This window comes from Carassius gibelio, chromosome B4, assembly GCF_023724105.1.
Source record: "Carassius gibelio isolate Cgi1373 ecotype wild population from Czech Republic chromosome B4, carGib1.2-hapl.c, whole genome shotgun sequence".
Classification (NCBI taxonomy): Eukaryota; Metazoa; Chordata; class Actinopteri; order Cypriniformes; family Cyprinidae; genus Carassius; species Carassius gibelio.
The window spans coordinates 17,671,823-17,693,859 of NC_068399.1; the positions used below are offsets into that span (position 1 = coordinate 17,671,823).

Genomic DNA, 22,037 nt, shown 5'->3' on the forward strand with positions numbered 1-22,037 from the left:
ATATGACCATCACCTGTAAAGGGTGCATATTAGTACCTTATAATCCTTAAAAGTAGGCTACATTTTACAGTCTACTTATTAGTATCTAAACTGCAAATATATTATATTTTGAAAATGTACTACAGATTTTGTACCTTTTTTACTTGAGTGTATAAGCACCGAGCTCCTAAAATCACAGTAGAAGCTTTTAACTTGTATAAAAATCTAAAGCTTTCACAGAACAATAAGGTAAGAGACTAAAAATACATGTCCTACTTTGATTTGTGATTACAAATGAATGTCAAATAACAGTTTACTGTGCATGTAATTCACTGTTATACCTATAGGCTAGTGTTACTATTTTATTTTAAATAATAAATATGTAACTATAACAAACAGAAGCCTATGTACAAAATGAAACTAGGGGTAGTGATTTCAGACAAAAAGATTTGACTAAATGTGAAGTTAAAATAAAAGTTAACACTTAATGCGTGCACAAATTTTAAAATGTCCATGTTTTCTATACGCCTATCCCATTATGATCCAATAGTGCTAAAGCAAAAGCACTAACAGCTCATTTGCCCATAATTGACAGTTTAAGTACACGTGTAGCCTAATTTTCTCAACTAATTTGTAGCAAACAAATATTAGAAATGTTTCAGGAAAGTTTGAGGAAAAAGACAAACACGAATCTATAAACTAAATGTAAACTTCCCAGTTTTCCCTGTAAATATGATTGTTTGAGACAAACGTTTTTGTCCCAATAAGGTCTCATTCCGTTTAGCTCTTTCAGCCTATTTAATTTATTCTGCACAACCGTAAAAAACTCTCTCGAACTATTTTCGCGATGAAGTACGAGGACGGAGCTGGCGACACGTGCTCATGGCTGACGGCGCGAGGAGAGAAGAAGGATGTGCTGCGTTTGTTCACACATCTGCTGTCCTCGTAGTTGTACAGCGTGACTCCGCCCACCGGGATCGCAGCGCACTGGCTGCTGCCCTAGCAACCGGACCCGCCCCCGTTTCCCGCGTAATTTTCTTTTCCTTATATGGGCAATAGAATGCAGACGCAGTCCAACGTCAGCAGGGTATGCAAATGAGGTTGATTGAAGAAATTCAGAAAATGGTGGATGGAGCTCGGCGCATGCGTAAACATCTTACTACACTCAGACGGAAAGTGAGACAGTAACGAGTGGCGCATTGTTAAATGAGTAACGCCTGTAACTCTTGGATTTCGCTGTGTGATTTCACTTTAACTGCTCCAAGTCGAGGTAAGAAAAAATTGATTTTTCTTAAAAGTAACTTAACAGTTTATGTGTGCGCAGATGTTAGATTCGCCTTTCTTGAGAAGTTGTGTGACAGTGCGCTGTCCGGATGAAAGCTGTCGCATTCATTACAAACGTAGCAGTAAGATCACTTCGAAAGCTTGCTGGAATTGTCTCAGATTTTTCTTGAGTATAAACGCGTTGGATAAGTTCAGTGTGTAGGTTACACTTGAGGAGCTGCAGTCCAAACAGCGCATCCAGCACATTTCAGGCGCTCGCATCCTTTAGCTGAAGATCGCTGCTAAGTGTTTGATGACAGAATGGTTGCATTTGAAGCCGAAATCGATTTCTATTAAACTTGTCAGGAGAGACGTAAAACCAGGGTTTTGACAGAAATCGTCAATGTTGCATTTTCAAATAAACAATTTGCATTCGCGTACTGCTTGAAAACCGAGAACTAGATGCAAAAACTATACGAGTGAACATGCATTATTATATATGTGTGTAATACGCATGCACTGAAAGCCAGTTTTGCTGTTTCTACTCGTTTAGAACTTGGGAGATGTTGAACTGTGTGTGGTCTTTACTTTGCTGTTGGTGGGTGTGCTTCAAAACCCAAAACAAACCCGCATTTTCACAAGCTCATAAACCGTTTCCAAAACTTCTGCTTCGGTAACTCGAGAAGTTCAACGTTTATGTGACGACTGAAGCTGTGCTACTGTTAAAGATTCGTTTCGTGCGCGACGGAGGCGGTGTCACTGACGCATTTAAACGTGGAGCTAATCGAGATTTTATTTTAGTATCCTGCTGGACTGTTTAAAATTGTGTTCTTATATGTGTCCCGTTAAGAAAATAAACACGCAAATACGTGTTATGTTAGGCCCGGTGCTCTGGAGCGAAGTTGTTGCATGGACACCATGTGTTTACAGTCTCGAGCGCAGAGCATGGAGTCGCACGAGTCACTGACGCAGAGTCGCGCGGAAAACAAAGAGCAGCGGACGAGCTGTTCGATTAAACGCACCCGTCTTTCTTTGCCGAGCACCACTGGCGTCCAAGAAAGCGGGTTAATGAGTTGCTCGCACCGAGCAGGAGTCGTTTTCAGTGAAACTGCGGGGGAAACATGCTGAATGTGTCTGTTTAAAGATGCCGAGTGGCGCGCCATGCTACCGAGCGAGAGAGTGGGCGGTGAATACGGCGGACACGCATCATTTCTCTGCAGTGCCCGGACGAGAGTATGTGTAACGCCGCGAAACATTGATAGTGTCCGTATTATGTTACCTGGATGAACTTTAGATGACACATTTAAACGTGTTAATGGCACTTTAGTTCGCGGTTTCCGTAACTGCATCGCATTACTTTCTTGCCCCCATTTTCTGCCCCTCCTCTCCTCTCCTCTCCTCTCCTCTCAAAAGCGTTGCCATGTTTGAATTGCGTCAAGCGCCACTTCAACTCGCGCACTTGCAATGTACAGTGCACAGTTTTAGGAATATAATTAAATATTAATTTACATATATTTTATTAAAATTGAAAATGCAAAGGGTTCAGACAGACATCTGATTCCGCTGCTGTCACCGATCAGTGTGGATCATAGGTGTGGATGCGCGAGGCCACCGGCGTCTGGCTCTATCAGCACCGAGGTTATATAACACCGAACACTATGTGCATTAAGCTTTTATCTCACTGACACGATGATGACTGATAACCCATATTTAATCTCTCTCTCTCTCTCTCTCTCTCTCTCTCTCTCTCTCTCTAATATAATCTATTAATAGTCATATATGTAATACATTTATTAACATTTTATTACTATATATATATATATATAAATATTAATAAATATTATAATATTTATATATATATATATATAAATTGTAATAAATATTATTACAATTTAAAAGAACCGTTTTAAATTTTAGTATATTTTAAAATGTAATTTATTCCTGTGATGGCAAAGCTGAATTTTCAGTAGCCATTGCTTCAGTGTCACCCTTCAGAAATCAGACTGGTATACTGATTTGTTTCTTAAAGAAACATTTCTTATGATTCTCATTACTGGAAACAGCTTAATATTTGCTGCTTAATATTTTGGTGGAAACGGTGATACGTTACCATTCAAAATTCTGGGGTAAGAATTTATTTACATTTATTCAACAAGGACACATAAAATTGATCAAAAGTAACATTTATAAATGTACAGAAAAATCACGGCGAAATGGTTTTCAGCATTGATAATAAAAATAACTTATGTGTATGTAACTATGGTGCTGTAGTACTTAAAAAAAGTGTTTAAAAGCTTGTAAAATCATTGCATCAGCAGAAGTACCAAATAGCAAGTTGTTTTACTTCTCTGTGTGTTACAGATGTTTGGCTTTCATAAGCCGAAGATGTACCGCAGCCTTGATGGATGCTGCATCTGCAGGGCAAAGTCCTCCAGCTCTCGTTTCACTGACAGCAAACGCTATGAGAGAGACTTTCAGAGCTGCTTTGGGTGAGTTTGGTATCTATTATGTGCTTGTGGTTCCTCTGTAAAGACATGATATCAACATCTGCCTGGTTTAATTACAGTGAGCATATGATTTGTATAATGTATCTCTAGTCAAGCGTTCAGACCTTTTCTTTTAGATTAATGTGGAGGAAATGTTGTTTGTTTGTAATGTGAGAACTTCAATGGTTTCCACATGCATTATCTTATTACAATGGGATACTTCTACAGGTTAGGTGAAACTCGCTCTGGTGAAATCTGCAATGCTTGTGTTCTGCTGGTGAAACGCTGGAAGAAGCTTCCTGTGGGCTCCAAGAAGAACTGGAATCATGTAAGCTCCATTAAATTCTCCAAGCTCCAACCAGGCTGCACACACGCATACTATCACAGCCTCTTATTTATCACACTGAAGTCTTTTCAGTTCAGTTCTCTATACACATTGTTCCAAAGAAATGAACGGCAGCTGCAGTGACAACTCCATAAGATGTTAAAGTAGATGAGGAGGAAACCTTTGGAGGAACTGAGATTCAGCTGGGGAAGCCCACATCCTCAGAATAACACACGTTTCAACAATTTCATACATGCACAAATGTTTATTTTAACAGATGCAATAGTATTAATAATAATGGGCTACCTCGCATTACATGATAGTGGTCACTACTTTCAATTTAGTAAGATTCTAATGATTACAAATGACAGCTAACTCAGTTCATATGATATGAAAAATAATGTAATCGTTTTTGGGCCCACTGTATTACTACCGATTGTAGTTAATCTAAATAATAATAATAAATAGATATATTGCTAGAAGTCTTTTTTAGTTTGTTTCTAACTATTACAATTTTAATGACAATAAATCTGTAAAATAATTATAAATCTGACCTATAATATAATGAGGGTGGTGTGTGTGTGTATATATAGATTTTCATCACAGACTGAGGATTGTTATTGTTCTGAATTGTTATCAGGTGGTTGATGCCCGAGGGGGACCCAGTCTGAAAACTACAGTGAAGTCCAAGAAAGTCAAATCTCTGTCCAGACGGATCCGACCGAACCAGCTCAGCAGAATTCAGAAAGAACTGAAGAGACACAGTGAGCCCAAAATCACATATTTCAATTACAAAACAACATGACATGATTTAACACATTCTTTATTCAATAATCTTTCCCATAATTTGCTAAAATGTCGTCATTAACAGATTCAGATGCTCACAGCACCACCTCCAGTGCTAGCCCCGCCCAGTCACCCAGCTACAGTAACCAATCAGATGAAGGCTCTGACTCGGAGTTGACTCCTGGCTCAGCCCGCTCACCAGTCTTTTCCTTCTTGGACCTGACATACTGGAAAAGGTATTTATTTCGGACAATCAGCCTGATTTATGAGCTTGACCTTATATTTGACATGATAATGAACACTTCATGTACAAATCTCTCTAGGCAGCGGGTATGTTGTGGCATCATCTACAAAGGTCGCTTTGGGGAGGTTTTGATCGACCCTCATCTCTTCAAGCCCTGCTGTCAGAAAAAACAGGAGCAAGAGCAGGAGGAAGAAGAAGAAGAGGAGGAGGAGGAGGAAGAAGAAGATGGTGAACTTGAGAAGGAGGAGGTGCAGAGCAGTCAAGAAATTCTTCAACCGCACTCCTCTCTCCAAATGAAAGTGGAGCCGGAAGTGGAAGAGGATTGGTGATGCCACATTCCCAGGGTACTGACTCGGCATTCATAGGAAGCCCCTCAGACACTCTCAAAGACGCTCTCTCAGATTGCCTTCGATTCAAGAGCAGCTGGATCCTTGTTCATCTTTTCCTATTTCTTTCTTCCTTGTTGAGAATCTGTCTCTTTTATCTCCTTCGCAGTAAAATCTACTTTCATGTATCGCACTATTCCAGAGCCTGGTACCACGCTAGTCCATTTCCTAAGAGGATTTTTTTTTGTAGACCAGAGAAAATGAGTTTCCCTTTCTGCTATGCCGCTCAAACACAGAATGCTGGATCTACATACATCATGTATAGAAATGTAGGAAATAGCCTTGAACAGTGACCACAATCCTTTTGTGCCCTTTGAGCACCATTGTGCACTTCCTCTTTCTGCACTTAGTGTACAGTATTTAGTATACAGCAAGCAGCATCTGCTAAATTCTAGCTCAGTGAAGACAACGTTCCACCTTTTTGCTGGGATATAGCAATTATTTAGCAAATATCTTTTGCCTTTTATATATTTATTTTTTCTGTCTTTGTATTTATTCTTAAGGTCTGCTCTGATTTTTCCTCTTGGTTTGTTTTTAAAGGGACAGGTCACCTATTTAAAAAAAAAAAAAAAAGTCTTAATGTCATTATTCTGTCATTCAACCCTCATATTGTACTGAACATCTTTCAGTTCTTTTTTTTTCTTATTTTTGTGGATCACAAAAAGTGAGTTTTTGAAGAGCATCTAGCAACTAGCGAGGTCCAAAATGACAAAAGCACCCTAAGAGTATCTTTAAATTGAGGTGTGTGCTATGTTCCAAGTTTTTTATAGCCATATGATGGCGATGAACCAAAGTTTATGTCATATGGACTACTTTTAAGAAATTTTTATGGAGCTTTTTGGAACTTGAGTGCATCAGTTCCCTTTCATTTTACTATACAGAAAAGATGCAGGATGTTCTTGACAAAAACTTTTTTGTTTTTAATGTAAGAAATGTAAAAGTAAAATGACAGATTTTTCATTTTAAGGCGAACTGTCACTGATTTGTCTGTATTCAGCCTCTTATAGGCAACAAACTCAACTCGACTCATAGTGTTTTAATGCAGATGTTTCCCCAGAAAGCATTTAAAAAATAATGCCTGGCTATCAACACTTTTTTTATTCAGTGTACTAATGTAAATATCCAAAAGGTTATATTTGACTTACGGTTTTTGGAAAAGAGCATGAACGCTAAGGAAACTTGTCTAGATGAAATCTGCATGAATTTTGCATGGTCTTTTAAGAAGATTTGTATTTCTTTGTATTTCGTTTGGCAACCATGTTGCAGCATAATTTAAGAATAATTTGGGTGCGTTTTGAGGCAGTCCCAATATATTTTTGTAGATAAATGCAAGGAAAACAAAAAATCAGACTTTGACTACAACATGACACCTTAAGATGTCATCATTTAATTATTACAGGGATTTCATTGTATTCTGCTATTTTTTAATTTTTTATTTTAATTGGATATTTTCAATTTTGTCTCATTCTAAGCCAAAAAGTCCAAGATTTTTGCTATTTATTCAGCAATCTTATATTCATGTTAATAGATAGACAGATACTACTTTTTTGTGTCATGAAAGAATTAAGCACATGGTCTGATCGTTTTGGTTTGATATGTTTTTTTCTTTTGGCGTTTTTTTTCTCCAGGGAAAATGCTGAAAGGATAAACCAATGCCAGCTTGGACATTTTCATTATAAATTTTCGTCTGTAATAAGCTTTCATATATCAGGAGTATTTATACTATATATCCCAATGTTTCCCTTTTGTTCCTATATGTCTGTCCTGTCTGTTTCTTCATTATTTTATTGTTTATGATAACCTACAGATTACATTGATGCACACATACTTCTGTTTAATTTCAGGGGGTGACGCTAGAGAGCTCATTTGTTTCACACAAAACACTCCATTGCACGTTAATTTTAATTCTCTTCCCTGGCATTTTACGTATTATGTGCTCTGTTTTGAAATGGGTATTCTGTTGGTGGCAGCTTGCAGCTTTAGTGTGAATATGCCATATCGCCTCATGACATGATGAACAATGACTGTATTTGTGGTAACATCCGTTCAGGGGAAGCATCCTGTCGTGTCATCTCTATGACAGCGTTATTTGTAAATATATGATGTTTAAGACTGAACAGTGGTTATTATGAAAACTCTTTTGTCTTATTTATTTCATATTTATTTGTCTTGTGGTCTTTTAAGTCTCATCCGACTTTGTCATAGGCCTGACCTGTCCTAACAACACTGCAATATGGACTGAAAATGCTTTTCCACCTCACAGATTGTCGGCAGAGACTCACTAAACGTTAAGGAGCTCTTCAGGACTAGACAGCTGTAAAAACACACTTTTTTGGTGTATGCTAAGTACAACTGTTTGATTATTTGTATACTTTTGTTCGAGGGTTTCTAATGCCCACAGACCTTTCCTTAGATAAAGTTGTAGTGCTACAGGCATGTATGGTAGCTATGCACTTTGTATTCCCAATACTAGAGATATATGAAGCAGGTTTTGTATTTTTTTACATATTGTACTTTTACTTGTTCCTCAATAAATGTAACTTGTGATGGTTACACTTGTTATGTGCTTTGGTTTAAACATGCAATTGGCAGCTATTTGCATTACATTCAGATTAATATTTTACTATTATGCCCTGGGAATTTAACCTGTGACCTTGGCATTGCTAGAGACATGAAACTGTTTGAGCTACAGGAACATATTATACATAGTTACGTCATGCAAGCAAATAAAATCAAATGAGCTAGAAAGTAGAGATAGACGGTGGCTGGTATTGCTGCACCAAAATATGGGTTTGGTTCCCAGGGAATCAATGAACTGATGACAGGCTACAGTGAAAAGTAATATTTTCATTTAGCAGGGACATATTAAATTCAACAGTATATAGTTTTATGTTACAAAACATTGCTGTTTCAAACAAATGCTGTTTCTATTGATTTTTTATTTCTGAACTAAACATCTTTATAAAAATATTCCACATTTAATAATAACAGGTTTACTAAAGGTTTTATCAAGGTATACGACTTTAAAAGATTTTATTATAAGACATTAAAATTAAGTATGTTTATGAATAAAACAAGAACAAATATCTGTCAGTGGACTTTCAAAAGGGGAAATATGTAAATTTTTTGGACTATATTGGCAGATATTTGTTCTTGTTTTAAACGTAGATGCATCATTTCTCAAAAAGAATAGACATACATAGTGATTCAAGTTTTGCAATGCATGGAGCATTTAAATTTTTCTTTTTATTTTATATATTTTTTTGTTTTAATATATAAAAATCACACATACTAATAGTAATAGTAATAATAATAATATACTGTATATATATATATATATATAGTTAGATATGTTTGATGTACTGTTTACCAAAGTTACAAATGACAATGACAAATGTATTTATAAAGCACAAAAATAATAATAATGAAAAAACATTGACTAACACTGTCTGTAAAGCCTGTATTTATAATACATTATAAGGGTACTTCTTAAGGCATTATAATGCATGCATATTGCATTATATAGATATATATATATATATATATATATATATATATATATATATATATATATATAAACTTAAAATATGTTGTATCATCTTATGAACATTCATAAAAACATTTTTAATATATTATAATATTTACTTATTTGTGGTTATAGCTTTTAAGAGTAAGATAATTTATAACACAATGAACAGGTTGCATCCATTTTTACAATGGATTATATTTCTCATCGTTATAATGTATTATAAGTCTCAGATCTTGACTTTATTCTTATGCTACTTTACTTAAAGCGGTCAAAGACCACTTATAAAGAGTAATAATTATAATTTTAACAACTTTTTCTTCTTCTCTCAAACAGCCATAAGAACAGACATCAGATCAGATGAATTTGTAATATGACACATTTCCTTTGAAATATAAAGACACGTAATTATTTCATTTTCTCAGTTTTTACACAAATTGATTTGTAAACTGCATGCATCATGTTCAGTCAACCCTGTTACATATTTATCAATAACTACAAACCAGTATTTAGTTTAATTGGTCAGCCCCTCCTGAATAACAAACGAAATGCACAGTACTTATTCAACCCTGTTACCTTCAGGAATAATTTTTTCTAGTCTATATATTATTTGTAAAGTAAATACAAGATGGATTGATAGCTGTGGTGGGTGGATGGATGGGTGAGAGCGTGGTGAGGCTGCGCGCGCGCGGGGACTGTCCTGTGTTTGGCTGTGACGTCGTGATTGCTCCGCCAGCTGAAGGGTTTCCTCTGCTCTGAGGGCATAAAAAGCTGAGAGGAGGCTGCGGTCTGTCCTCTCAGTTTCCCCACCGCTTTATATCGTGCCTCCAAAAGACCGAAAGGCTACCTCATTTGCGTTGACTCTAAATGAGCAGTTAAGTCATCCCAAAGATCTGAGGGACGAAGCAAACAAACGCTCACCGGCAGAGACGCATGAGGTCGGTGAGATATCTGCGGATGCTTTGCTCGTCACACCTGTCGTCACATGCATCTGTGGCTTTAATCTTCCTCCAGCAACTTATTTGCGGTTTCTGCTCGTGCCTTTGGGTGGTGGCACTCCGTCGATGCTGTTTGGACAGGATTATTCTGGAAAGCGTCAAACTCTGTCTGATAATGGCTTTAAAAGTTGAATTTTTTGACTACTGTGCCTGCTCTTTTTAAAATGCAAATTACTATAGCTTGTTTTTGTGTTCTCTTTAATGCATAATCGTTTTTTTATGAACGCCAGAATTGCATTGGACGATATTCGTACATGGCTGACAGTGAATGACGAGGGATTTTATTTTAGATGTGATTTCTGGGGTTAATTCTCTTTTTAACGTTGCATTTTTTATTCCAGTGTGTAAATGCCATGTCATGGTGAGCACTGGCCAATGTCCAGAAATACGGAGAGAGTTAAGCTCCTATCATTAAACGTTTATCATGCAGGCAGTGGTGATTTTTGTGTATAACCTTCCTATATGTGCGTGCTGAGATTTCCATTTTAATATTTATTGTCATTGAATGACTGTACTCCTAGCATGATGAACCAGGATAGTCTAATCCCTTAAATGCTTTTAACTTAAAGGTAAAGCAAGTTTATGTATTGCAGACATTTAAAAAAGTACATTTTGAAGTATAAATTAAGTGCAATGTGAAGAGAGAACTAAATGTAGGGGAAAGTCTAACTGAGAAATGTATTAAAGGTTTAAAAATGTAATTCTGTCACTTATTCACACACACGTCAAACCTATATGACCTCACAAGGAGATTTTTGTGAAGCGTTAGGCCTATATAGTGAACTAAAACCATAAAGCATGAATTCAAATGTTAATTTATATATATATATATATATATATATATTTTTTTTTTTTTAAATTTAACAAATTAAGCATACATCGTAAACCCCTGTCATTTTTAATTCGTCGAACTTGATTTACTGATATAAAGTCAATAAAATCTGACATTATCAATTCTAACTTAATAAAAATGACAAGCACAAAAAAATTAATTTGCTAAAAATGTAACCATGAAAATGTAAATGAAGTAAAATGTAACTTTTAATTAATTGTTAAGATCTATTATAGTATTTTTGAGATCGTGTGATGCTGCATCCACATCAATAGGTGTCAGTGTAAAGGACATGACCACTGTGATATTTTTTTTTTATTTTTTATATATATATATATATAAATAAGGCTATATAAAGGATATACTATGTTACTCCACAATACATAATAGTATTCCATCCCGATTATGGCTATAAATGTCTGTCTTTTCATTTCCGTAATAGTGTGATCTTTGTTCATTTCCCTCTGCTTCAGAGAGACCGAGATCATGGTTCAGCTGTCACCATCTCGGACTATAGAGACGTTGACTCCGTCAGAGTTGACCGTGGAGAAGGAGGATGGCCAGGGCAGTCCTAAATCTGAGTCCCCTCGAGTGCTTACTGCCTTCCAGTTCACCCTTAGCCCCACCACGACCACCTACTATGGCTACGAGCAGTACATTGAGGAAGGACTCATCTGCCTCAAGCACAAGATCCGTAACATTGAGAAAAAGAAGGTGCCTTTATTCTGTTGTTTAGGCAGAAATATAATTGGATGGATTGTTTTGCTTTACTTGTACAGCATGTGCTTCAGTCCTGTCCATGTGCGCCAAACAAAGCAACTTTTATCTTCTTGCAGCTGAAACTAGAAAGCTACAGTGAGAAGCTAAAGAAGGGAGACAAACTTAATCAAGACCAACTGGTAATTGCTCTTCATTTTATACGTGTTGCATCTTGGGAAATGGGGCTTGTTTTAATGACTCATGTGTGGTAATGCTGTAGGAAGCTGTGGGGAAGTACGAGGAGGTGGTCCACAATCTTCATTTTGCCAAAGAGCTCCAGAAGACCATTGGTGCTCTAACACAAGATGTAAGGTTCATGCATTCATGAAGTACGGCGTGAAAATAAACCGTTCTCCCTATTTCACTGGATCTTCTGATTTCTTCATAGTTGTTGAAGACTCAGCGCAAAGTTGCTCGACAAGAGAAGGTGATGAGGATTGAAGAAGAGCGGAAACGTCTGAGCTTGACGCTCCAGGTGCAATACGTCCTCCACAGTCTGCAGAGAGAGGATGTTCGGAGGAACTTCTGCAACATGAGACAACATTCCCGTTACCTGTCCACACAGGACATGGAGAGCTTGCTGGATCTGGCGTCATTATTGGGATGCAAAAGAGACCATAGCATGAGGTTTGTGCCTGATACGGTCTTCTGCTTTATAGTCAGAGTTTTGTGGGGTTTAAGGAATTTTTTTTTTTTTTGACCGCTAACTAGGTACTAATTTCCTGCATTGCTTTTTGTGTTATAGCACTATATGTATGATCTTCCTTTTGTGTTTCATGCACTAGTTTAGAGGATCAGATGGAACAGGCTGCTATTGTTTACTGGGAGCTTCTAGAAGGGAAAGAAGGACCAGTTGCTGGCTCAACATGTGAGTTTCTAGCTCTTTCTGTGATCGTCAAATTAATTTGGTAGTTTTCCATGAGTCATAAATACTTAAAATAAATGCACACCCTTGCATTTAATTTATTATTATTGATGATGATTAATACATGTAATGCATATGCATTAGTACATTACACAAAATAAATGCAATATCAGTCCTTTTGTATTATTGATACATTTAAATGTATAAATTGTGTAACGTATGTCCTTTTTAAGTTGTAATAAGAATAATATAAGTATATAAATGCTTACATGTTATTCAAGGAAAAACATAACAGAATAAATAAAAATGTTTGTTTTGTCTATCCTGTAGTCTGATAAAGAGCCTGCATGCTCAAACATCACCTGTGTGATAGTTTATTAAATGTTTGTCATTTTGGAGTCTAAGTATGCCCACTTTTTTTGTTTTCATTTTATAATATGTATATTCCCTAGAAAACATTTAGTTCCTTTTGGAAAGCAAAAGGAACCCACTTCTATATCAGTGTTTAGGGTACAAAGACAAAAAATGACTTATTTTATGACGCTGTCATTCTTCATCAGATAAGCACATGAAGGCGAAGCTACTTCAGCTAGTGGACTGTGGCTTTTTTGATCACATACCACTTTCTAAAGTTGACAGTCAAGAGAAGGCTGAGACCCGAAAGGCAGACCCTCCAAGGCCTTGTGGACTCTCAAGTGAGATTTCATTCAATTTTACCTTCAAATGTGTCTAAACCGTCATAAAATTAACTGAATGCATGTTGTTTATATTTCGGCATTTTAGCACTGGTGAAGCTGAGCTCAAAAGAAGTGCCTTCCAAAGAGGTAAAAACAAGTGATGTATCAAATACCATGGCCTTACATTATCAAGTCTTCAATGTGCAAGTCAATAACTTCTGAATGATGCCAGTTTCTTAACAGACAATACCTACCTGTGACAGACGTCACTGAGCGCAGACCGGATGAGAAGCCGTCGCCCCGTAGTTGGAAGGAGGAGCTTTTGGCGTTGAAGGAAAGGGAGCCACCAGACTCATGGGAAATGGAGTTTTCGGATCCTCCTGCATCCTCTCAGTCCCCCATACAGAAGCCATGGAAAGGAGCAGCGGGATTGATTCCTAAGACTGCAGACATCGTAAAGAGACCCACCGTTGACCCCAAGGAGGTGATGCAGTTAACTTCTTGAAATGGCACTTGACCTGAATTGGAAATTATTTCCCAATGTTATTCCTTCTGGGTGAAAAAAAAATTGAAATGCAGACAATGTATTAAAATACTGGAAAATAAGTTTATCCAACCTACCCCCCCCCCCCCCCCCACCCAAAATACAATAGTTTGTAATACAATATGTCAGTCTTTGTCTACTTAATGTATGATGTGTTTTTTTCTAGAAACGTCAAAGGAAGAGCAAGGGGGAGCAGGACTCTAAACCAGTGAGTTATTTACATTACCGTAATCGTAAACTCTTAAGTATTTCAAAGCAGTTAAAGTGTTCTTTTTATGCTTCATTCTTTCAGATGCCTGTGGCAGTGGAAGTCTTCAGCTCTCAATCTCCATTACCGAAAGACCCTGCTCAGCGCAAACAGCAGCTGGAGTCTCTGATGGACCAGATCTCAGGATCCTTCAGTTTCATGCAGGCATGCATTTAAAAATTAAATGCTCAAAAAAGGCAACAATACAACTAATTTGCTGCAATACAATTTAATTTTCAGATTTTTCTTCAATTAAAAAAATATCAGTGTTCACGGACATTTCCTAGAATTTTTTTATTTTCTTCTGTTTGCAGGAGTCTCTTCTGGATGGAGAAACTTCCCCCTTAAACAGTCAAACAAAGAGATGCCGTCCATCTCCAGGCTCCTCTACTCCTATTGGTACATGAGTGCTCCATTTTAAATCAGTCTGACAAAATGTGCTGAAAATACTCACCCTTTGGTCATCCAAGATGTAGATCAGTTTTTCTTCATCAGAATAGGTTTTCCATAACCTCAATTGCTCATCAATGGATCCTCCCAATAATGCACAAGTAATCCACATAATTCCAGTTTATCAATTGAAGTCTTGTGAAGCGACGGTGGCACCCATTCACTGCAGAGGATCCATTGGAGAGCAAGTGAATCTACAGCACACCTTGGATGGCCTGAGGGCAAGTACATTCCTTTAAACTGATCCTGAAAGTCTGTTTCTTTTAACATGTAGCACAGAGGGAGTTAACTAAAAGCCCATCAGATATTCTGCCACAATCCCAGCGGGTGAGTATATTTGACTTGATGGGAGCTTATTTTGTGTATAATAATGTGGTCACTCTTCCCTGTAGTTGGCTAATGTGATTTTTTTTATTTTCTATTGGTAGAGCACACCACTGCAGATCCTGCTGTCTGGAGATGCTAAAGGTTGTCTGTCAAATGAAGACCTATCTATAAACGACTCTGACCTTGATCTACATCATGAAGAGAAGCCAAATGTAAGGTTTTTTTGTGTGTGCGTGACTGTACAGTTGTTAAAGAGTTAGTTCACCCAAAAACGAAAATTGGACTGCATTTTACTCACCCCTGAGGTATCCTAGGTGTATGTGACTTTATTCTTTCAGACAAATCCAGTCAGAGTTATATAACTATTTTCTTTGATCTTTCAAGCTCCATCATTGCGGTCACCGGGTGTTGCATTGCTTCAGTCCAAAAGAAGTGAAATAAAATGCACCTCTTGTAGTGAAGTGATTCGTTTTTGAAAGAAAACGCCATATTAAAACAAAGTCATATACACCTAGGATGCCTTAGGATGAGTAAAATGCAGCCTAATTCTCATTTTGGGGCAAACTAACCCTTGAAAATGTGTGCTTCCAAATAGCAGCTTTCACATATGCTTATTTTAAATTATGCTGTAATGGTAACTGTTATGTTTGCAGAAGCAAGGTGAGCGCTTCACCTCTCCTCCACTGTACCGCAGGGGATCCTCCATCTCAGTCCCATTAGAAAACCAGAGCACTGTACAGGTATATAGATGGACAAACTAGGAATGTCTCATGCGCACTTTATTTTATTGTTTGTCACATGCATTTCTTTTTTCTTTTTTTTTTAAATTGAGGTTTGGTTGTTTTATTTATACATGTATGTATTTTTATTTAAAGGTTAGAATTTTATGCACTTTCCATCTTTGGTGTATTCAATAATTAATATGCTAACTTCTGTGCTTAATGATTTAACTTAATATATACATTATCTATATTGGCCAGAATTAGTTTAAAAGGGTTTATAATCTTGATCTAGGATGTTTTGCCGATGGGCTTTTACAAATTTAAATGACTGGATAGGGCATGTGGTACCACAAATCCCGTACATTTGAGATTGATTTTGTTTTTGTATTTCAGGCAGGAAAGCAGACGTTATGCAATGGAGTATCAACCACAGTGTCAGCCACGACATTTTCCACTCCACCCAGTCACAGATCTGTCAGTGCAGAAAACACCTTCCAAAACATTCACTCAGTTAGGCATAATGCTTGTCTTCATGCATCCAAAGTCCCTAACATAAATTCCGCTTATTTAAATGATGCAAAACATTGAGTTTAACTGGTTCACTTGAAGCTCCAGCTTCCCTCTTTTCTTCAGGTGTTTAATGTGGCATCTTTGCCCATCAATGAGAGCTCAGGGATAAAATCAGATGAGAGCGGATTCTCCGAGTCCATGCATCAGAGTTACACATCGGCCAAATCCCAGAGTTACTCCACGGCCAGCACCCAGACACCACCTGAACTCAGCCTACCTGAAGATGATGTACAGATTGGTAAAGCATGCACACATTTATGCATGTATAAAATTGACATGTTCCCCCAAATGTAGTCAAAGCTTGACCCCGCCCCCACACTTTTAATTTTTTTTTTTTACATTTTATGCATTATAGTTAAATGCTTATTTCTGTGTCTTATTCTTGTGTGTCCTTGCAGAAGGCCAGTACCAGCTGGAGTGTCCTGTCAGTGTAGGTGGTCATGTGTTTTCTGGCTCTCAGCCACAGTCTCGTCCGGGTCAGTCCTGCTACCCCCGCAGTTCAGCGAGAGGTATGACGCGTGCAGGCAGGGGGTTGGGTCACTCATACAGATCACCTGGTGGCTACAGAGGTACCTTCCTCTTCCTCGGTCTTCACGATCTTTCACCTTTACATTTCAGTGTGCAGATCACATTATAGAGGTGTATTTCTTGTCTATAACAGACCCAATGCATTGTCATTCTTGCACAAAATGCACAAAAGTTTCTGTAAAACTATGGCTTTCTGTAAAACTCTCTGTAAAACTTTTTTTGGCTGATTAACAGGTGGTTATGATGCCTACAGAGTAAATATACGTTCTCCTGGAGGGGGCTTTATATCCCAGACTCATACCACACACAGAGACCCTGCATCTGCCTTTTATGTGTCCAGAGTAAGTTTGGTTACCCAATTAAAAATATTTGTTTTTGTTATTTATCTACTCTTTAAATCAAAAGCTGGTCAGTTCTGTTCTTTATTTTATATAAATTAAAATCTTTTTGTATTTATGTATATTGTAATATTATATTGGGTTAGTGTTGTCGTTGATCGATTTATTTATTTTGCTAACAGGAGAACGGGTATCAGCAGAGCTTCAAACAAGGTGGAGGCACAGCAACTCAAAGGAGCAGTGGTATGAGCCACTGATCATACACATACACTGATATCTTCTACAACTATATTCAATACTAATACTTTTTAAATAAATGAGTTCAGATGCAAAACCCTCTTCCCTCCATTTTTATGGCAATGAAGAAAATAACCTATTCCTGGTCATTAAAGTGAAATGACTAAATCTACACATAGGAGCCCGATAAAAATGTTCATCTGACCTCTCGAATGTTCCTGAAAATATATTACTACTCATAATACAAAGTGATATCCTTAACTCTGTGGTTTGTCTGTATCTCCTGTCCTCTTTAGCAGGTTGGAGTGACTCCTCTCAGGTGAGCAGCCCGGATCGGGAACGTGTGTATCCACTCAACTCAGGCATCAGTGACACACACTCCATCCCACCAATGGAAGGGCCCATCACGCCCCAGGGCCCGCACACTCTGATGCCTGTACACGTGTACCCACTCACCCAACTCCGCGTGGCCTTCTCTGCCGCCCGCACAGCAAACTTCGCCCCTGGCACTCTGGACCAACCAATTGCTTTTGACCTGCTGCACACCAACCTCGGTGACCTGTTCGACACGACCACCGGACGCTTCACCTGTCCCGCTGCCGGTGCTTACGTCTTCATCTTCCACATCCTGAAGCTGGCCATCAGCGTACCCTTATACATCAACCTCATGCGCAACGAAGAGGTGATGGTGTCCGCGTACGCCAACGACGGCGCTCCAGACCACGATACGGCCAGCAATCACACGATCCTCCAGCTGTTCCAGGGCGACCAAGTGTGGCTGCGACTGCACCGTGGCGCCATCTATGGCAGCAGCTGGAAGTACAGCACATTCTCTGGTTTCCTGCTGTACCAGGACTGAAAATCTCTAAATAGGCACAAAAAGGGAGAAAGGGGCATTTTGGATGTTTCTGGATAGTTACTCTGCACTTTATTGCGCTTTCGGGTACGCATGGTGCAATTGCATGTTTGAAAGTTCATGTTCAATAGTACATAGTCAATGTTAAAGCTAATATAAGTTGTTTGCAGGTGAAAGTTTACAAAGGTTATACTTGGTTCTATTATTATCAGTATTTTTTTTTATATATATATTTTTTCACACATTGGATGCACACACTTGTAACCCAAAGTAGCTGCATTTAGTTTGCACTAAATTGAAATCCTAACATTGAGGCATCTTCTGGTGTTCCTTTAAATGACCTTGTATGCTCCTCTGCCTATAAAAGTTTGCAAAACGGTGCCTTTCGCTGAACACATGCATCGCTTTTCAAGAAAGGAGGATTTTTTATTTTTATTTTCTTTTTTCTTTCTGGTAATACTTGACCTGTTGAGCACTTTAAAAATGGAATTAGTGGCCTTGTTGGGGTGTATGTGTTAATCTGTGCGTTTGTCTGTGAAAAATATTGTGAGCAATCACTTGAACACTGACTCTGGCGAGAAGATGTTTAGGCCTGAAATAAAAACGTGCAGTTCACTTTTGTGATTTGTGTCATTTGTGCATCAAGTAAAGTGTAAATGCGGTTTGCTCAATATAAGTTAGCAGCCGGGTGACTGTTTAGATTAGTATTGAAGTACAAAGTGTAGGTTTTTCTCAATTTTTAACCACAATTACTTTTGTGGCTCAAGTTTAGTTTTAATTTGATTAGGACTAATTGTCTTCACCTGAAGTTGCACTCAGTTTGCCAACGGTAACCAAGCTGAAAGGGTTTCTCAAGCTTGCTTTGAGGAACAAAGTTTTCACATGCAGGTTTGGAATTAAATTTTTATTTATATAATGTAATTTATCTTAGTTAAAATTATATTAACAAAGTAGAATTCCCATCACATCTTTGCTGATTTATTCTGTAATTGCATTATTATTATTATTGTTTTTTTTTTTTTTACCAATCTAGATTTTTATGTGTCTGAAATACAAATGTATATTACTTTTATTCGACATTTTCGCATGTTCTGCGTGATACAACTTTATTTAAAAATGTAAACCACAAAAAAACCTGACGAAACACTTATTTTAAGAGAGGGTATCTTGCAAGTTATATTTGTCACCTTGACATGTAAAAAGCTTTAAAAACGTAAGGGTTTTCTCCTATTTAGTCGAGAGGACATAGCGTCGTGTTATTGAATATGTTGTTTTAAAGTGTTTTGAGATGAACACAAGAGGCCGCTGTTGCCCTACTCATTGCTCGCTTCAGTACTGAGCGTAATGGAAAAACAGCCAAACTTGTTCAGTAGGACCTCACGCGCTGACATAAGTCCTGCCATGGGCTATTAATGTATCACAAAGCACAAATGTTTACTTTCCACCGCTTTTTCCTCTAACAGCCGAGTGTGTTTGTTCATTTTGCTTTCAGTGAATGCCTTTCTAATCTAACTGACTGTTTATTTCTGTTTGTTCAATGTTATGTACGGTCTTCTAGTATAGGCCTACTAAAAGCTTTTAAAGGAAGAGTTGATTCAAAGATGAAAATTCTGTCCTTTCCTCACCCTTAAGCTGATCCAAACTGGTGTAGTTTATTTCATCTGTTGAACACAAAAGATGATATTTTGAAAAATGTTGAATGTAGGCATCAACTTTCATGGAAGTCAGCTGTTTGGTTCCTAACATTGTTCGGACTATTTGTTTGCTATGTTTATTATTACTACACATCATGATATCATTACCTGTACCATGCTGACTTTCACTTTACTATAGTATGTTGATCTTTGTGGTCATGACCGCTGTATAGTGGTCTTTTGCAATTATGTTTCTCTGTGGAGTGTGTTTTGTCCGCTCAACTGAGTTGATCTAGAAAGATTCAGTCGGACTAGTTCTGTATGTTGGAAGCAAATCAAAATTCTGGGAGGGTGAAATTTAACCTCCAGCTGGTCTGTAGGACAAGTCTGTCTGCGGTTGACCTGCCCAGACTTGTTCATATAATGCCTCCCCTTCTTAAACCTAGTTTTACCCCCCTTTATTAGGTCATGTCCCATGTAAACCAACCGCCGCTGCTTCTTACATATACACACACCACCTTCTGCGTTCTGCGAGGTCCTAGGATGGCTGGGATGGTCAGCTGTCTTCTTGCATGCCATGGTCTTGAGATTTTTAGCTGGATTTGGGAAAATCAGACCTTTGAGCAACTGTTCTTTAAAAAAAAAGGTTTGCTTTTTTTTTCTTTTAAGGAGTCTTGGAGTATAAATAAGGATAAAATTCCCATTTCTCTTTTTCAAGATTAAGCCAGAGGCTTTTCTGATTTTTGGTTCATAACAATGTTGAAGTCATGAGTCATATTCTGAGACCGTGTCTGTCTGGGAAGACACCGTATTCTGGGGTTATATCCCTGGGATTAGTCATAACTAAAAGCCAACAATAAAACTAATAATAGCGGTTTGGTGGCACAAAAAGAGAAAAATAAGTAACTTGTCGACCACAATGCTTTACATTTTTTGTTTTTTGCAAAAGCACCTCAGAATAATACCTGGAAGCCATTTATCTGTGGAAGACAGTGGCTAAATGGTGTATTCACAAGCTGTTAAACGTTTTAGACTAAACAGTCGTTTCTTCCTGTCTCCTGCCTTTAAACTTGATGCTGGTGATTTGTCATCTGCCACAATGTCTTTCCTGAAAGAAACTAGGTGTAGTTTGAGAACAAAAGGGCTGGTGACCGTGTCATTAGTGTCAGAGGTTTTTACATGTATTTAGTCATCTTGTACAACAGCTGTGTTTAAATGGGTGATTGTTGTAATGCCTGTCCTAGCAAGACACTCCTGGCACGGTTTCAGGTATTTCTATTGACAACCATGTTTAATGCGGACTTCGTTTTTATTAATCCTGAAATGATCATCTTACCTTGTTTGCTTTTTAATTACCCCTATTAGTACTTTACATTTTTTTTTAATTAATGTACATTCACAAGCGATCACGTTTTTCCAGTCAGGTCAGTAACCTTATAAAGCAGCGGAGCTGAATACTACTTAATTTATCTTATTAACTACCATTATTGGACATTTTCACTCATCATATAAATATTCATACATGTGGCTAAGACCATTTCTTGGTAACTGCTCAATTTTGGAGCAAGCTAGCCATACACAACTGCTAAATCGTCTATCGTAACATAAATTAGTCATTGTACCTTTAATTACATTTGCGTATTTGCACCCTGATCTGAGTTTGGTGTCACGGTTTTGCATTTAAGTCCTGAACACTGTGCCCACAGTCTTGCCAAAACTGTGGTGGTGTTTTACATGTGTTTCCTATCATAACGTCTCTTTGTGGCTTGCTTCTGTGCAATAAGCAGCGAGAAAAGGGATATTTTAGAATTATGTTCCATGAAAAGCACTCACGAGAACTGATTTGTTTGTGTCGTGGGTTGGACTGGCGACAGACTTGTCATATGATTAGTATTGTTCTTTAGAGATGTTAATGTTACTGCTGCATAAATCCTCATTGTGGATGATACATTAAGATTATAGGATCTCCTTTTGTCAGCATTTAAAGTTAGTTCATGTTGGCCTTTATCATTGTGTTATTGTGCATTCACTCTATTTTTAACCACTTTTAGCACTGACATTTCTACGCAAAAACATTCCGTAGCAGGGAAAGGCTGTGTGCAAAATAGTTCAGCATAAATTCCCAGCATAACATTGCAGGAAATCCCCTTACAGAGGTCCAGTGCAACACATTTTCAGGGTGTCCTGCATTGTTGCAATCGGCAGTGCATGATGGGAATGGGTAAATATCCTATTATCCGCCCAGGAAATAAACTCTGTAAGCCGCAATAGGGTTGCGATAAGATTTGCGTCTGATTCTGCCAGTGCTGCTGTTGTTTTAATCTCTCTGATAACCATCTTCTCATAACAGCTAGCTAATTGAAAACAACTGGATTGCTAGTTTACAGGGAACTGCAGAAATATGTTGCAGAGGCTCATGCAGAATGTAACAGAGGCCCAAACATCCAAAGGAGGGAAT

The 22,037-nt window shown here is 37.8% G+C and overlaps 2 protein-coding genes across 6 annotated transcripts; both read left to right on the top strand.

Moving 5' to 3' along the window:
• The first annotated feature begins 1,084 nt into the window (after positions 1-1,084).
• On the top strand, positions 1,085-8,022 carry sinhcaf (SIN3-HDAC complex associated factor). Its single transcript, XM_052554551.1, has 6 exons — positions 1,085-1,249; positions 3,604-3,731; positions 3,957-4,056; positions 4,694-4,817; positions 4,925-5,075; positions 5,163-8,022. The coding sequence occupies exons 2-6, from the start codon at positions 3,604-3,606 to the stop codon at positions 5,410-5,412; spliced, it is 753 nt and encodes a 250-aa protein (XP_052410511.1). The 5' UTR covers positions 1,085-1,249; the 3' UTR covers positions 5,413-8,022.
• Positions 8,023-9,726: 1,704 nt separating this feature from the next.
• LOC127956529 (caprin-2) lies at positions 9,727-18,560 on the top strand. Of its 5 annotated transcripts, none has more exons than XM_052554553.1 (21): positions 9,727-9,933; positions 11,299-11,539; positions 11,662-11,724; positions 11,805-11,891; positions 11,973-12,211; positions 12,370-12,452; positions 13,010-13,144; positions 13,233-13,273; positions 13,359-13,610; positions 13,837-13,878; positions 13,963-14,082; positions 14,232-14,316; positions 14,642-14,694; positions 14,796-14,906; positions 15,348-15,434; positions 15,810-15,926; positions 16,050-16,224; positions 16,385-16,555; positions 16,749-16,855; positions 17,035-17,095; positions 17,389-18,560. In XM_052554553.1, exons 1-21 carry the CDS (start codon positions 9,929-9,931, stop codon positions 17,946-17,948), a joined length of 2,835 nt encoding a protein of 944 aa, XP_052410513.1. In that variant the 5' UTR covers positions 9,727-9,928; the 3' UTR covers positions 17,949-18,560. The 5 variants fall into 5 exon arrangements, with proteins under 5 accessions (XP_052410513.1, XP_052410512.1, XP_052410514.1 ...); XM_052554552.1 differs by having other exon boundaries at positions 9,730-9,933; positions 17,386-18,560; XM_052554554.1 differs by having other exon boundaries at positions 9,730-9,933; positions 15,810-15,890; positions 17,386-18,560.
• The last annotated feature ends 3,477 nt before the right edge of the window (positions 18,561-22,037 follow it).

Bases quoted from the DNA above. Each gene is read 5' to 3' on its own strand.
- sinhcaf (XM_052554551.1), top strand. From the start codon at position 3,604: ATGTTTGGCTTTCATAAGCCGAAGATGTACCGCAGCCTTGATGGATGC. The intron at 3,732-3,956 runs GTGAGTTTGGTA...ATACTTCTACAG, and splicing joins GACTTTCAGAGCTGCTTTGG to GTTAGGTGAAACTCGCTCTG. The intron at 5,076-5,162 runs GTATTTATTTCG...AAATCTCTCTAG, and splicing joins GACCTGACATACTGGAAAAG to GCAGCGGGTATGTTGTGGCA.
- LOC127956529 (XM_052554552.1), top strand. The intron at 13,879-13,962 runs GTGAGTTATTTA...TCATTCTTTCAG, and splicing joins GGGAGCAGGACTCTAAACCA to ATGCCTGTGGCAGTGGAAGT. The intron at 17,096-17,385 runs GTATGAGCCACT...TGTCCTCTTTAG, and splicing joins AGCAACTCAAAGGAGCAGTG to CAGGTTGGAGTGACTCCTCT.